Source organism: Rhinatrema bivittatum, chromosome 3, assembly GCF_901001135.1.
Source record: "Rhinatrema bivittatum chromosome 3, aRhiBiv1.1, whole genome shotgun sequence".
NCBI lineage: Eukaryota > Metazoa > Chordata > Amphibia > Gymnophiona > Rhinatrematidae > Rhinatrema > Rhinatrema bivittatum.
Genome location: NC_042617.1, coordinates 31,186,871 through 31,201,867, shown reverse-complemented (window position 1 = coordinate 31,201,867; position 14,997 = coordinate 31,186,871). Strand labels below are relative to the sequence as shown.

The window sequence follows — 14,997 nt, the reverse complement described above, 5'->3', positions numbered from 1 at the left end:
AAAACGGAGCAGGCAGGCAAAAAAAAAAAATCAGAAAGCCTCGGGGGGGCCGAGAGGAGAAACGCTGGTGCGGGGGGGCCCGATCGGCCTGCACTGCCCGCCGGCTGAAAAACGGCGCCGCGGGGGGGCCTTCCTGGCCTCACAACCCGCCGAAGAGCTCCCTACTCCCTGCTGCAGGCCACGAGGCCGCGGGGGGGCCTTCCTGGCCTCACAACCCGCCGAAGAGCTCCCTGCTCCCTGCTGCAGCCCACGAGGAGCCGGCAAGATGGCCGCGGGAGAGGGAGAAAACGCTGGGAGGCCGGTTCCACCGGCCGCCGCGTCCAAATAAGCTGCAAAAGAAAAATACAGCAAAACCAATACAACTTACCCCGGTGGACAACAACAGCCTAGTCGCCGGGAAAGGAGAGAGAGAGACAGAGAGACAGCACCAAAAGGAAGCCACGCCTCTCCAATTAAACCAATTAACTTTTTTTTTTTTTTTTTTAAAGAACAAACTTGATCCAAAACAACTAAATATAATAGACAGAGAAGAAAAACCCAATCAAGGGAACAATGGTTACAGGTAATCGGGAGCAAGCCCAGATTCCCCTACTCGCATCTGCTGGAGTCAGAAGATACTGAACTCCTGCAGAGGGGGTAGTAGTACTTATGGTGACGCCCCCTCAAAGCTTTGGCTGACTCCATCTGCTGGAATGGGGACATAACCCACGGTCTGGACTGATCCAGGTACGTACAGGGAACAGGCCCTCTGCATTAGACTAGTGCAGATTGCAGCCTTAAGGCTCAGAGCTGAGACTTCAGCCTTTTCAATAGGATCCCCAGCTTCCGGTCCTGGGCATCCTTCAAGGCCGCTGACCCTGCCACAAGAATATTCATTTTCTTTGTGACTGCTGACACCACTGCATCCACTTTTGGCAGTTTCCACAGCTCTAACGTGTCCTCCGGCAGGGGATACAACCTGCCATAGCCCTGGCCACCTTCAAACCAGTTTCTGGGAAATCCCATTGCCGGTCAATCAGCTTTTTTACTTGCTTTGGCAAGAGGAATGCCCTCGGAGGTCCACGCAGTCCCTCCAGCACCGGGTTTACCCCTTCATTGTCAGAATCCTCCTGTGCAATCTTAATCCCCAGCTCCTCCAGAACCTAAGGGATGAGAGGCCGCCATTCCTCCTTACAGAATAACCTGACCACCCTTGGGTCATCCCCGTCTGCGAGGGACCTCGTCCACATTTGGGTCACCCAGCAGATTAGTCACCGGATCCACGCCCTGACCAGAGCCCTGGCCCACCTGCAGGTCCTGCTGATCGCTGCCCTGTGGATCACCACCATCGGAATCCTCGTAGGAAAAATCCTCCCCTCGAAATCGATCCAGACCCAACAGATCCAAAATGCACCCCGTCCTGGTAGGCGCCTCAGCCCGAGCCTTCTTAACCTTGCCTCAGATTGTCTGGAAAGCCAGCCTCTTCGCTGCCAGCTCCTGCCTGGCGAGACAGGCCTCATGTATTAATAAAACAAAATCCGCTGAAAATGCACAGCGGTCTCCCTGCTCCACGGGTGCCGGGTCCTCCCCGGCTTCCGCTGGCACATCTCCCCCTCCTCCAGGCTCCTGATGCTCAGGAGAAAGCAGGGGAGGGGAGTACCTGCCTTCCCCATCTATGTCAGGGCTCCTGCCATGTGGAGCTAATTCACACCCTCCTCCCCGGTCCTCCTGCACAGGACCTGCAGCACATGTGCAGCATCTGACCCTTGATCCTTTTGCCGAGACTCCCTCGCCTCCAGAGACAAAGGCAGAGCAGAGAAGGGCCACACTGAGGCGAGAGCGCCTCCCCCCCCCCCCCCCCCCCCCCCCCGGCCAGACAGGCTTTCCTGCGCTCAATGGGAGATGGTATTGTGCGCAACACGGCTAAAAATAACCCCAAGCACGAGAAAATAAAGCCATCGTTGCTGTCCCTGCTTCAGGTGCTGAAAAAACAGCCCCAGCCGCGCGGTTTCCTCATCACCCCAACACACACCTCAGGCGCTACGACGGAGAAAAAATAAAAAAGCCTCAAAGCTGCTGAGCTTTTTTCCCCCCCCCAAAGTTAAGCTCTTAAAGAAACAGCCTGCTGAGCCACACAGAACAGTAAAAGCAAACGAAAATACTACTTTCTTGTTTCTGGAAGCTCCAGGACGCTGCAGCTGGTCAGCCTGGGTGAAAGGACCTCAGGGGGAGCGAAGAAACCAAGACCCCTGGCTTTCCCTCTCCCTGGAATCAAGGGTTGAGTCTGGCCAGGGATTTCCAACCCCCCGCTTGCCCTGCTCAACCAGAGGGATGGCCCAAGAAGGAACCTCAGGGAGCTAACTAATCTTATTTTACTTTAACTAACAGATTGCAGGTTTGCACCTCTACCATCTGCTGGAGACAGAGAAATACTGAGGGACTGCAGGTGGAATTCTCTGATATGTAGCAGTGCCTCAAAGTTTTGTTCTCTGCCTCCAGCTGCTGGTAGGGATTCATAAATCTACTTGTCTGGACTGATCTGGGGTATGAACAGGAAAAATGTGTTTCCTGGCTCTTCTTTTACCTTGACTAGAATGTCTACATAAAGCAGAAGAACTTGTGGGTTTCTCTGGAAGTAGTACACAGACTGACATGTCCACCGTGCTCTCTCTCAGAGACTGCATCAGTAAGTGCAACAATCACACTGCTTATCAAAGCAGCTGGGGGTTGGTATAAAGCTGGTGTCTTGTAGCAGGGTCAGGAGGAGGTCTGTGTCCATCGATGCCAGACATGACGAATTATCCCAGGTTAGGGGCATCAACGTACTCCTTGACCCAAGTCTCCCATTCATCACCAAGTTTCACATTATTTGTGTATCTCCAGCCTTATCGTGTTTGTTCTAATTACCTGAACACGTCAGCGACTGAATCTAATGCTTGCATGTTACAGAGAAATAGAAGTGAAGTGAGGACAGTATCACAGGGAAGGATTAGAAAAGCAATTCTTAACTTCCTGCAAGCCTTCCCCACCCTGGATCTGGCTGATGGCCTCTCTGTGGATATGTTTCTGCATCGGTATTCTCTCAGGGTATTATGGAAATAATAAATATTTAAACTTTTTTTTTTTTTTTTTTTTAAAGTGTTTTGTCCAGAAAACGAAGATACATATTTGTGCTTTCCTATGGTGTCAATCACGCTGCTATGCTCCTTGCTGATTCTCTCTCAGACATTCCCCTCATCTCCATCATGGTATTATATAGGTGACAGAGAGTATTTTACATCAACTCATTTCTTCTTCCCCTGCCCTAGAAATATTACCACTCTCTTCCCCATCACAGGAAACGCAATAGCACAATCACCTGTCCATAGTCGATTTCCAGGGGGTAGAATCTGTTTGGGAACTTGGTAAAATTGCTGTCATGCCAGGAATTGCCAGTCTTCTCCTCATACAGATTTAAGAAGTGATCGATGGCCTCTTCCTTGGAAGGCATGCTCTCCAGCTTGTGGCTGCCGATCTCTGTGCCGACCCGGCCCCAGGACCTGAACACCCAGTACCTGCAAAACCAAGGGAGCACTTGATCAGTTTTCTCGGTGCCAAGTGTGGGCACATTCCAGCAGATGGTTTTAGCTAGCATTCCAGCAGATGGTAGTACCTAGCAGCCATGGACTAGAGACTGGGCAAATGTGTCAATCGCCACATCCAGGGCTGAGAAAACAACTTGCTGTATATGAAAGCGCCCCTCTCCCCTCCCCGTATGTGGAAGTTCAAGGCTCATTTAACCCCCTATTGGGAATCATGACATTTATACGAGCTCAAGACTAGGTCGCGGGCGTACATGCTCAAGTATATGCTCAAATACGTGTTCATATAGGCCATGGTCGTATGTGCACAAGTAGTTGCGCAAATACGTGCTCCAGTCTAGGTGGCGGCCTTAGCGCACAAGTACGTGTGCAAATATGCACTCAAGTCTAGGTTGCAGACGTACACGCTCAAATCTAGGCCGTGGCCTTACACGCGTAGAACCCAGCACATGCAACTGCCACACGGTGAGAATGCACGTACATGTCTATGCATGCGAGAAAAGAAACGCTGTAGAGGCCTACCACACAACTAAGTAAAGCCTGCCTGCACCTTCAGCATATTTAGGCCCGGATCCGTTTAACATCCAGCATTGAAAATCATTGGCCTGAAGAGCTTCTCAACAGCTCAGGCCTCTTGAATGGCCAAGAATCCATGGAGACTGGGGCCAAAAGCCAGTATTTTGCTAAACACGCTTTGCGCATAAATAAATTAAAACCGGCAGAAGACCTCTACCAGCAGCAGAGACTCCTCCTCAATGTAAGTGCCTCTCTGCCTGACAGGGAAAGGAAAATTGGTTCTTACTTGCTAATTTTTGTTCCTGTAGTACCACAGATCAGTCCAGACTCCCTTCCAGCAGATGGAGAGAGAAATTTTTACAGCCACTGGCATACAACCTGGTGTAACGCCTGCAGTCCCTCAGTATTACTATGTACCCGAGTAAATACAGTAACAAACAACCCTAACAAATTTTAGACATTAACCCTCTTGATCAAGCAGAGGAAAAAACAATTATGACCAAAAACTAATGAAAAACCTCATGGAGAAAAGGAAACCTGTGCCATTCTTCAGACAATGAGGACAAGAGACAAAAAGCCAGATCGAGCAGACTCTCCAAAGTATACACCCTTTGGGCGGGACTCCGGACTGATCTGTTGTACTACAGGAACGAAAATTAGCAGGTAAGAACCAAATTTCCTTTCCCTGTATGTACCCACATCAGTCCAGACTCCTGGAATGTACCAAAGCTTCCCTATCCTGGGTGGGACTGAGAGAGTCCTGCTCGAAGGACGCTCTCTCCAAAACTAGCAATTTCCAGTGCCTGAACGTCCAATGTATAGTGTCTGGCAAAGGTATGCAAAGATTTCCAAGGTGCCACCCTGCAAATCTCTTGCGGCGAGACTAGCTGACATTCCGCCCTGGAGGTCGCCTGGGACCGGGTTGAATGAGCCCTTAACCCCCCCCCCCCCCAGGGACAGGATGACCGCAACAAATGTAAGTGGAACCAATCAGGGATGTCGGAAATCTCAACTGGGGGAGGGACCTTTAGGTATCACCGCAGGAGAGCGGGGCTCAATATTTCTCCAATTTAAAATTAGAAAGGAAAATTCGTTCTTACTTGCTAATTTTTGTTCCTGTAATACCCCAGATCAGTCCAAACCAGTGGGGGATATGCATCCCTTCTAGCAGATGGAGTCAGAGAATAAAACTTTGAAGCACTGCTACTTAACCAAGAGTGCTACCTGCGGACTCTCAATATTGACCTATACCCAAGCCAAGATATTTTAGAAACCCTTCAAACAGACATAGGGAGCCAAGGGTTGGATACCCCCTTAACTATCACCCTTGTTCGTCGAGAACAAAACACGCAGAGGAATTGAATCTTGCCCCACTAAACTCACCTCTAAGAGAAATAATCTTCACTAATAAGAAAAACTTGGCAGGAAAATTAGTCTTTCGGCGTCAACTGGGAGGACCTCTGGACTGATCTGTGGTATTACAGGAACGAAAATTGGAAGGTAAGAACCAATTTTCCTTTCCTGAACATATCCAGATCAGTCCAGACCAGTGGGATGTACCTAAGCACCCCTAAACTGGGCAGGCCCCCGAAAGACCCGCACGCAGAACACTCTCCCCAAAGGACGGCTCGTCCTGCTCCCTGACATCCAGATGATAATATAAATCGAGGACCACACCGAAGCCTTACAAATCTCCCGTGGTGACAGAAGCTGACACTCAGCCCAGGGCGCTGCCTGCACCCTCAAACCCACAGGGATCTGTTGCCCCTTACAAATGTAAGCCGAACAAATGGCCTTTCTAAGTCAATGAGATAGGATAGCCTTAGAGGCCTTGTCCCCTTTCTTCAATCCACTGAAGAGAACAAACAGATGATCTGAGCGACTGAAATGCATTAGTAACTTCCAAATATCAAAGCAGAGTCCGCCACACATCCAAGATGTAATTCTCTATCCTGAAGAGAATCTTTCGACCACTCTGGAAACCCCGGAAGCTCTATGGTCTGATTAACATGAAAGGAAGACACCACCTTAGGAACAAAGGAAGGTACTGTTCTCAACTAGACTCCGTCCCTGGAAATCCGCAAAAGCGGGTCCCTACAAGACAGAGCCTGAAGCTCCAAAATCCTTCTAGATGAACAAACAGCCACCAGAAACACTTTCAGCATCAAATCTTTCAGGGTCGCTCTTCTCAAAGGCGGATCTGCAGAGGACACGAATACCAGGTTAAGATGCCTGGACAAATCTTTTGCACAGGAGGATGTAACAGTTTAACCCCTTTGAGGAATCTAACAACATCCAGATGAGTGGACAGAGTCTAACCCTGAAACCTGCCTCTGAGCACTCCCAAGGCAGCCCCCCTGCACACGAAGTGAGCTGTATGCCAAATTCTTGGACAACCCCTGCTGCAGGAAATCTAGCACATGCGACACCTCCAGCGTCAGAGGATCTAGTCGACAATAAAGACACCATACAACAGTTTCCAGACCCTAATATATGCCATAGAGGTGGCTGGTCTTCTGGACTGAAGAAGTATGGAGATGACCTTCAGAGTAACCCTTCAAGCGTAGTCTCTGCCTCTCAAAAGCCAAGCCACAAGACAAAAGCGATCCTCCCGATCCGAAAATGTGGGACGTCATCCTGGTGAATGGCAGCCTAAAACAAGGGCTCCTGCACCTACTAAACTAATCTCCTTACAATCTCAACCATCCGGAGCTCAGAACCCACACTAGGGCATTGCACTGGTAAAGCAAACATTTCTGATGACCACGCGGCGAAAACCTGTGGATTTTCGGAAATATTCCTATAAAAAAATGATAAGGAATGAGGAACCTTCGGAAGACAGCATGGCGGACATAGAGCAAATCTTACCGGACACGCGAGATATTGAAGAGGATCAGACATCGGAGGATGGAGACTTACCAACTAAAGCTGAAATGAAAAGCTGGTTTGCCGACTTAAAGAGCGAAAACGCCAACAATACTAAAGATATCATGCAGTCCATCGACGAGTTGAAAGGAGAAATGGCTGAACATGGCCGCCGCATTTTCGAAGTGGAGACTCCGGTGGACGCCCAAAGCGAGGACATAAAAACTCAGCGAGAATTACAAACTGTGCTTAAGAGCGAGATTGAAAAATTACAAGAAAAGCTGGAGGATTTAGAAAACCTCTCTCGAAGGCACAATTTACATTTTCATGGAATACTGGAAACACCCGAGCACGCAGACTGCGCGGCAGTGGTGACAAAAATCAGCGCCATGTTACTGGCCACGGAAGACACGACTTTACCAGCAGACTCAGGTACGGTTATCAAAATAGACCGTGCGCATCGCATTTATGGACCCAGACTGAGTAACAACCAAGCTAAAGATATCATAGCATGTTATCACGATTTCACTATTAAAGACAAACTAGCAATGATTGCGAAAAAACAGGCCACGTGGACCTGGAAAGGGCATACCATTATGATTTTCACTGACATCTCTCCGATCACGATCAAGAAACGTCAGGACTTAAAACCTATTACTGACCTTTTGAGGTCAGAAAATGTGTGGTATCGTTGGCTATACCCATTCGGGATGAGCTTTGCACTACAGGGGGAACTGCATCGGGTGAAAACTCTAAAGGAAGCAGCAGGGGTCTTGCAGGCCGCGGGTTACCCCGGATTTGAGCAAGCTGCAGCTGGGCCGAAGTTACACAGTCGACGGGAGGATCAGCCCAGATGGCAGAGAGTGCACAAGGGTGATAAGAGATTGCGGCGCCATACTGATAACCCTACAACACCTACGGCTCCACCATGAGGACTATCTGAGGGGTACCAAAACACAGAAATTTCACTTCAGAAGCTGGTTGACTCTAGCTAAGACATTATGCTCACAGTTTAATTTTTTTTTATCTCTCTAACTTGGTTTCCGGTTACAGGGAAACATGTTAGCTCCTCATAGGAACTAGCACGAGACGTATCGTGCTGCTGGATGGTTGATCTGTTTATTTTTTCTAGTTTCAGCCTAGTACAGGAGATTATAGTTATCCATAAAGTGTATATGTTGTTTGAATGGGTGGGAACTCACCAGGATGATGTCCTCCTCCTTATTAATAGCGACGGGGGTGATCATTGCGATCCTTGTCGTGACGGGGATGGTAAAGCGGGTAAGGGCATTTAGGGATACAGGGGTGGGGAAATGCTTCCTGGGGTATTATCAGGAAACTCCGATTACTGAAAGGGATTGCACTATACATATATGGATGTATATATACTTAAACAGGCCCGGGGGATATAAGAATGGTATCTCTTTTCATTGTTATGCTTACTATTACAACAGGTAAACTCATACACTAGATGGCTAAGCTTAACATTCTCACCTTGAACGTAAAGGGCCTGAATTCTCCTTACAAACGTCATTGTCTTTTTGCTGAATTACAGGCTAAGAGGACGTCCATTGCCTTTTTGCAGGAGACACACCTGAAAAAGCACCATGAGCACTTGGTGGCTCGGGCTTCGTATCCAGCTCAATACTGGTCAGCTAGACCTTTAGCTCATAAATATCTGGGGGTGGGCATATTAATTGCCAAAGACTTGATATTTGAGGAGGCGGCCTGTTTTCGGGACCCTGAGGGCCGTTATTTAATACTTATCATCTCAATTGGGAACGTAAAATATGTACTGGTTAATCTTTATGCACCTAACACTGGTCAGGGCTTATTCTTGCAGAAGATGCTTCAAATGTTAGCTGATTATGCCGAGGGTAACCTGATTATTGGCGGGGATTTCAACCTCACGCACAATCCCTATTTAGATAATTCCGCAGCTGCAAAAACATCGTCCAAGGGGGATGGCATGGTTTTTAAAAATTTCATTAATAGCCTTTACCTCCTGGCTGTTTGGAGACTTTGGCACCCTTCAGTTCGCCAATATACATTTTACTCCAGGGCACATAATTCCTATTCGAGAATAGACTATTTGCTAATGTCTAGAAGTTGTGTTAACTTGGTGGGGACCCTCAGATACATCCAATTATGTGGTCAGACCATGGCTCGCTATCTTTACAATTTGACATTGGTCTTTATGATAGAGGCACGCAATATTGGAAACTGAATGAAAGCCTATTGGAATGTCCTGAGTTCTGCCTTCAATTGCAGACTGATATTAAGGAATATATGCAGAACAATGATAAGGAGGGTATTTCCCCCATGACATTATGGGACTGCCTTAAGGCGGTGCTCCGGGGAAAATGTATTGCGAGGGGAGCATATTTAAAGAAACAAAATACTAGAGACAAAGTGGAGACTCTGGGTCGTCTCCAGCATTTGAGTATAGAACATTCCCGAACCGGGAATCCAGTTATCCTCACCCAAATGGACAACTTGAGGGCACACTTGGGAGCGCTCGAGGCTGCAGAGATAGCTCATAAACTTACCATTAACTAAACAATCTTATTATGCAGGTGGAAATAAGGCTGGCAAGTTGTTGGCTAGACTTTTCAAAAAACGTCAAATACAAAACAATATAGTTCGCATAAAGGATGAATCAGGTACAATGTTAACTTCTAATGCAGATATCCGCCAACGATTCATTCACTTTTATTCTGATCTCTATGCCACTGACAACTGCATAGAGCCCACAGCGATCACTAATTACCTATCTGACGTTTCCCTGCCACACCTCTGAGCGAGGAGGCACAGGAGATTCTGGATAAGGATATCAATGGGGCAGAGGTCCTATGGGCGATAAAAGACCTTAAAAATGGGAAGTCACCGGGGTTAGACGGTTTCACAGCCCTCTTCTATAAGAAATTTGCCGATCCGAAAATGTGGGCCCCTGACGCAACAAATCTGGAAGATGAGCCAGACTGAATGGACCTTCCACCGCCAACCGCACCAGATCTGCGAACCATGGTCTCCGTGGCCACCCCGGCGCCACCAGAACTACGCTCCTTGCATGCGACTCTATGTGCCTGAGGACCCCACCTATAAGAGGCCAAGGAAGAAAAACGAACAAAAGGATTCCTGTCGGCCAAGGGCACACCAGAGCATTGAGGCCCACCGAACCGATTTCCTTTCTTCGACTGAAGACTCTCTCAGTCTTAAAGATGACTTGTGTCGTCATAAGATCCAACTGGTGAGCGCCCCACCTCGCACAGATGTGGTTCCATGCCTCTGGGGACAACTCCCACTCTCCGGGATCCAGCTGCTGCCTGCTGAGGAAGTCCGCCTGCACACTATCCCCGCTACGTGCAATGTGGCTAGACCTTCAAGATGACGCACCGCCCAGGCAAATAATCTCTGGGCCTCCGGCGCCCAGACTCTTTGTACCACCCTGCCGATTGATGTATGCCACAGCTGTCGCGTTGTCCGAGAACACCCGAACCATTTGACACCAGACCAGGAGCATAAAAACCTCCAGGGCTCGACAGACCATCCTCGTCTCGAGATGATTGATGGACCAGAACTTGTCCTCTGGCTGTCACAGACCTTGCGCTGACTGGCCTAAGCACACTGCTCCCCAGCTGGAGAAGCTTGCGTCTGTGGAAAGCACCACCCAGTCTGGAGGGTCCACGTCCACTCCCTTCTCTAAACTGGGACAAGACAGCCACCACGAGAGACTGGACTTGGACTTCTGAAGCAGAGGCAAGGGAAGATGAAACTCCTCCGAACTGTAACTCCACCTGGGCAACAGCGCGTGTTGAAGCGGTCTCATCTGCGCAAACGCCCACGGGACCAAGTCCAACGTGGATGCCATGGACCCCAGGACTTGTAAATAATACCACACCATGGGCACCTCCAGATGAAGGTTCACCCGAGACTGCAACTTTGTCACCCTATCCGCTGCCAGAAAAGACTCTGTCTTGCTGAGTGTTGAAATGAGCCCCTAAATAAAACAACAACCGAGTCAGCTCCTAATGACTCTTCTGCACATTTATAACCAACCGAGCGACTGTAAGGTGATCATCACCCTTCGGAGAAACCTCTCGCATTCCTCTCTGGACTTCGCTCGAATCAACCAATCATCCCTCCTTGCGAAGAGCCGCAGCCACCACATCACCTTGGTGAACGTGTGGGGTGCTGTTGCCAAGCTGAATGGAAGGGCTCTGAACTCTTAGTGTTGGCTCAACACCTTGAAGCGAAGAAACCTCTGATGCTCCTTCTGAATGGGAATATGCAGGTACGCCTCCGTAAGGTCCAGGGAGGCTAGAAACTCTCCTTTGTGAACCGCTGCAATCACGGTACACAGCGAAAGCGTGGGATTCGAAGGAACCGGCTTACTTTCTGCAAACTGAGAATGGAAGGAAAGGAGCCCTCCTTTTTTGGCACCACAAAGTAAGTGGAATACCTTCCCTGTCCCTGCACCTCCAGAGGGACTGGAACAACAGCCTTTAGGGCGAGCAACCTCCACAGAGTCCCTCCCACTGCCTCCCACCTACAAAGGCCTCCTGAGGTGGAAACAAAAAATCTAGAGCGCAGCCCTCTCATATTACCTCCAGCCCCCAGCGATCCAAGGTAATCTTTTCCCTCTCCTCATAGAAGCTGGACAATCTGCCTCCTACAGCTTCTACGTAAGAGTGGGCATCACTGGCTTCACTGGGCTGACTTTCTGCTCCCAGCACCTTGACCAATGCTTTCTCTGCCTGACCTGCAGGCTCCACGAAAGGACTGACACTCACCGCCCTGCTTCGAGGCAGATCCAGACAAGGACTTGCCGGATCGAAACCTACGAGAGTCCCAAAAATGGGCTCGAGCTGGGAATACCTTCTTACCGGGCTTCCTGTCCTCTGGCAATCTGTTCCCCTTGGACTCCCCCAAGACCTTCATCAATTGATCCAAATCTTCTCCAAATAACAGCTTCCCCTTAAAGGGAAGGTTACAGAGCTGGACCTTGGACAACAAATCAGCCGACCAGTTACATAACCACAGAAGCCTATGGGCCACCACTGAGGAGACCAGGCAGCGAGCCAACATATGCACCAAATCATACAGAGCATCCGCCACATAGGCTATGCCTGCCTCCAGACGAGCAGCCTGGAAGGCACCGCCATCTCCCAAGGTCATCTGTGTCGGACCATTCTGAACCCAACAGAGACAGGCCCTTTGCATCAAACTAGCACAAACAACTGCTCGTAGACTCAATGATGAGACCTAAAACAACTGCTTGACCTGCACCTCCAGCTTACGATCCTGGACATCCTTTAGGGCCGCTGCCCCTGCCACAGGAATAGTCTTCTTGGTAACCACTGAAACTGCTGCATCCATCTTCGGAATCCTCATCAGTTCCAGGGAGTCCTTCATTAAGGAATAGAGTTTGGTCATCGCTCTGCCCAGCTTCAGGCCAGCAACCGGAGAGTCCCACTCCCGGTTCAGCAACTTTCGGATCTTCTTGGGTAACGGAAAGGAGCTAGTGGGTCCTTTCAGTCCGTCCAGGACTGAGTTGACACCCTCATTATCCGACTCCTCTTGAGTGACCTTCACTCCTAATTCCTCCAGCATCTGAGGAATGAGTGGCCGCAACTCCTCCCTCTTAAACAGATGCACTACTCACGGATCATCTCCCTCCAGGACTGGAAGCTTGTTCGGATCAGGGTCATCCTTAGACTCATCCGCATTGGGAGTCTGTGTCACATCCGAATCAGCTCCAGGTTTGAGGTGGTTCTGCTGCGACTGATCCGAGTACTCCCCTGTCCCTGGGATAGGCCTCAGCAGACACGACATAACCCCAGGCATTGTAAAATATTGCCTGCCCCCTGAGGGGCCATTTTAGCCTTCTTACCTGCGGGGAACCGTAGGTGTTCCTCTGCCTGTTTTCTCCCTGCACCCTTCCTGGCCAGATAAGCCTTGTGCAGTAGAAGGATAAAATTTGGGGAAAAATCCCCCAATCCTGAGGGACTGTCATCCGCCTCCCCCTCCCCAGGCACTCTACCTCACAGGGGAGAGAGTGGGAGGAGTCTTCCAATCGCACCGCAATCTCCTGCTCAGCCTCTCCAGCAGAAAGAGAAACAGGCCCTGCCAACCTCCAGCTGCAATATCCTGTGCTTCCTGAGGGACCCTCCTGCTCAATATGCACTCCGGGCAGAGGGAACAAAAGTTCAGTCGCGCGGCACATGGACATTTTATGTTTTGGTGCTATATCCCCGAAAGGCGCTGTGCGGCGCACCCCCACTAGGCCTCACACATGGCATGGCGCCTTGCACACGGCACAATCCTGACCACCAGGCCACCGCTGGGAAAACGATGCGGTCTCCACCGGGGTGCTCCCAGGAGCGCGGTCACTTCACTTTTTGCCCCACCAGTGCATGAGATCGCAACCGAGAGTGGAGTGGCAACAAGGTCCCCTCCCGGGCACAAGCAGCATTGTTTGCCGCAATCCCACAGAGCCCCGGGCCAATGTCTTGCCGACCGCTGTGCTCTTCTCCACTCCTTGCTCTTGGCTGGCAGTCCCACTGACAAGGTTCACCACTGACGACTCAGAGGGTCGAGGGAGCTAGGACCCCAGGCTATTGGACCATCCGGTATGCTGCGGATGAACTCAGCCAAGAGTATCCAACACCCTGGTCACCCGGCTCCGCTTGAGGGATGGTCCACAAAGATGCCTAACACCTCAGGGAGTGTCTGCTGTTCTAGTACCTAACACTCACTATCTAGCAATCTTAGATTTTTTTTTTTTTTGTCAGCTTGCAGGTGTGCATCTCTACTATCTGCTGGAGTCAGAGAAATACTGAGGGTCTGCAGGTGGCACTCTCGGTTAAGCAGCAGTGCCTCAGAGTTTTGTTCTCGGACTCCATCTGCTGGAAGGGATGCATAACCCACTGACCTAGACTGATCTGAATATGTTCAAGAAAAGAAAATTATTCCTTACCTGCTAATTTTCGTTCCTGTAGTACCATGGATCAGTCCAGACCGTGGGTTGTTCCCCCCCTACTAGCAGATGGAGTCAGAGCAAAAAACTGAGGGCGCTCTCTCATAAGTTGGTGTGCCCTCTGTAATCCCTCAGTAAAAAGTATATCAAAGCCAGAAAGAAAAACCTTGGATGGATCAATACAAAGTTAACAATAACTACAATAACTATAAGAACCCGTAGAAATGCAACTTGCAACAAGAACTCTTAATCAGTCCCATACCGGTCCTAAAAGGAGTAGACAGTCGAGCTGAAAAGTGTATCCCCACAACAGAACCCCCAAAGAATCATAGGGCGGGCGTTTGGACTGATCCATGGTACTACAGGAACGAAAATTAGCAGGTAAGGAATAATTTTCTTTTCCCTGTATGTACCAGGATCAGTCCAGACCGTGGGATGTCCCAAAGCTTCCCTAAGTAGGGTGGGCCAATGATTGCCCAAGCTCAAATGACCTGAGCTCCAAAGGAGCCCATGCTCGGTGGTGGAAGATTCAAGTGATAGTGACGTGCAAAAGTGTGCAACGACTTCCAGATAGCAGCTCTGCAAATCTCCTGTGGCAAGACCGCTCGGCTTTCAGCCCAGGAGGCTGCTTGAACCCGGAGCGAATGAGCCTTTATGCAGTCTGGCGGAGGACGCCCAGCGCCAACATACACCGTAGAAATTGATTCCTTAAGCCAGCGGGCAATGGTGGTCTTAGAAGCCTTGCGGCCCCTTCTTGGGACCACCCCAGAGGATGAAGAGGTGATCGGACACACAGAAGTCATTGGAAGCCTCCAAGTATCGAAGGAGAACTCGCTTGACATCGAGGTGTCAAAGGTCCTTGGACTCCTCGGCCTGGAATGACTGTAGTTCCACTGACTGATTCAAATGAAAAGAAGAAACCACTTTTGGTAGAAATAATGGTACAGTACACAAGGATACTCCTGAATCCGTGAAACGTAGATAAGGTTCTCTACAGGACAAGGCTTGCAGCTCAGAAACTCTGCAAGCGGAACAGATGGACACTAGGAAAACTGTCTTGAGTGTGAGGTCCTTGAG

The 14,997-nt window shown here is 49.6% G+C and overlaps 1 protein-coding gene across 1 annotated transcript in view; it reads right to left on the bottom strand.

Moving 5' to 3' along the window:
- Positions 1-14,997, bottom strand: part of PARP1 (poly(ADP-ribose) polymerase 1) — a 233,401-nt gene that overhangs the window by 74,696 nt on the left and 143,708 nt on the right. Inside the window, exon 13 of the mRNA XM_029593046.1 lies at positions 3,338-3,533. Within this exon, the coding sequence (XP_029448906.1) occupies positions 3,338-3,533 (196 nt within the window). The remainder of the gene's footprint in view (positions 1-3,337; positions 3,534-14,997) is intronic.